Here is a 310-nt window from a genome sequence, read left to right on the forward strand (position 1 = left end):
ATTCACTCACTCTCTCTTTTTTTCTCTCACTGCATATCATTGGATAATCAGTCTTTTTCTCGTCTTTCTTTCCAGTGACAATAATTAATCAATCCGTTTTCATCTCTGTTTGCAACGATAATCAATAACTAATCCACATTTTTTTCTCTCTCTCTTTGCAGTGCTCATGCTCAGTTGCACGGTTCAGGGTGAGGAAGAGTGCAGCAGTGAGTAGAGATTGCATGTACCCAGACCTGCAGCAGCCGCGTCCTTAAGGGAGAGAGACCACGCCTACTTACCCCGCCCCCTTTTCTTTTATCTTCTGAGGCAT

At 43.5% G+C, this 310-nt stretch overlaps 1 protein-coding gene across 1 annotated transcript in view; it reads left to right on the forward strand.

Moving 5' to 3' along the window:
* Positions 1-161: 161 nt before the first annotated feature.
* The window catches only part of LOC119593028 (protein quiver-like), a gene marked incomplete at its 5' end in the record, with an annotated part of 54,285 nt that continues 54,136 nt past the window's right edge, over positions 162-310 (forward strand). The window contains 1 exon segment of the mRNA XM_037941925.1: positions 162-206. Within this exon segment, the coding sequence (XP_037797853.1) occupies positions 162-206 (45 nt within the window).

This window comes from Penaeus monodon, chromosome 31 (assembly GCF_015228065.2).
Source record: "Penaeus monodon isolate SGIC_2016 chromosome 31, NSTDA_Pmon_1, whole genome shotgun sequence".
NCBI lineage: Eukaryota > Metazoa > Arthropoda > Malacostraca > Decapoda > Penaeidae > Penaeus > Penaeus monodon.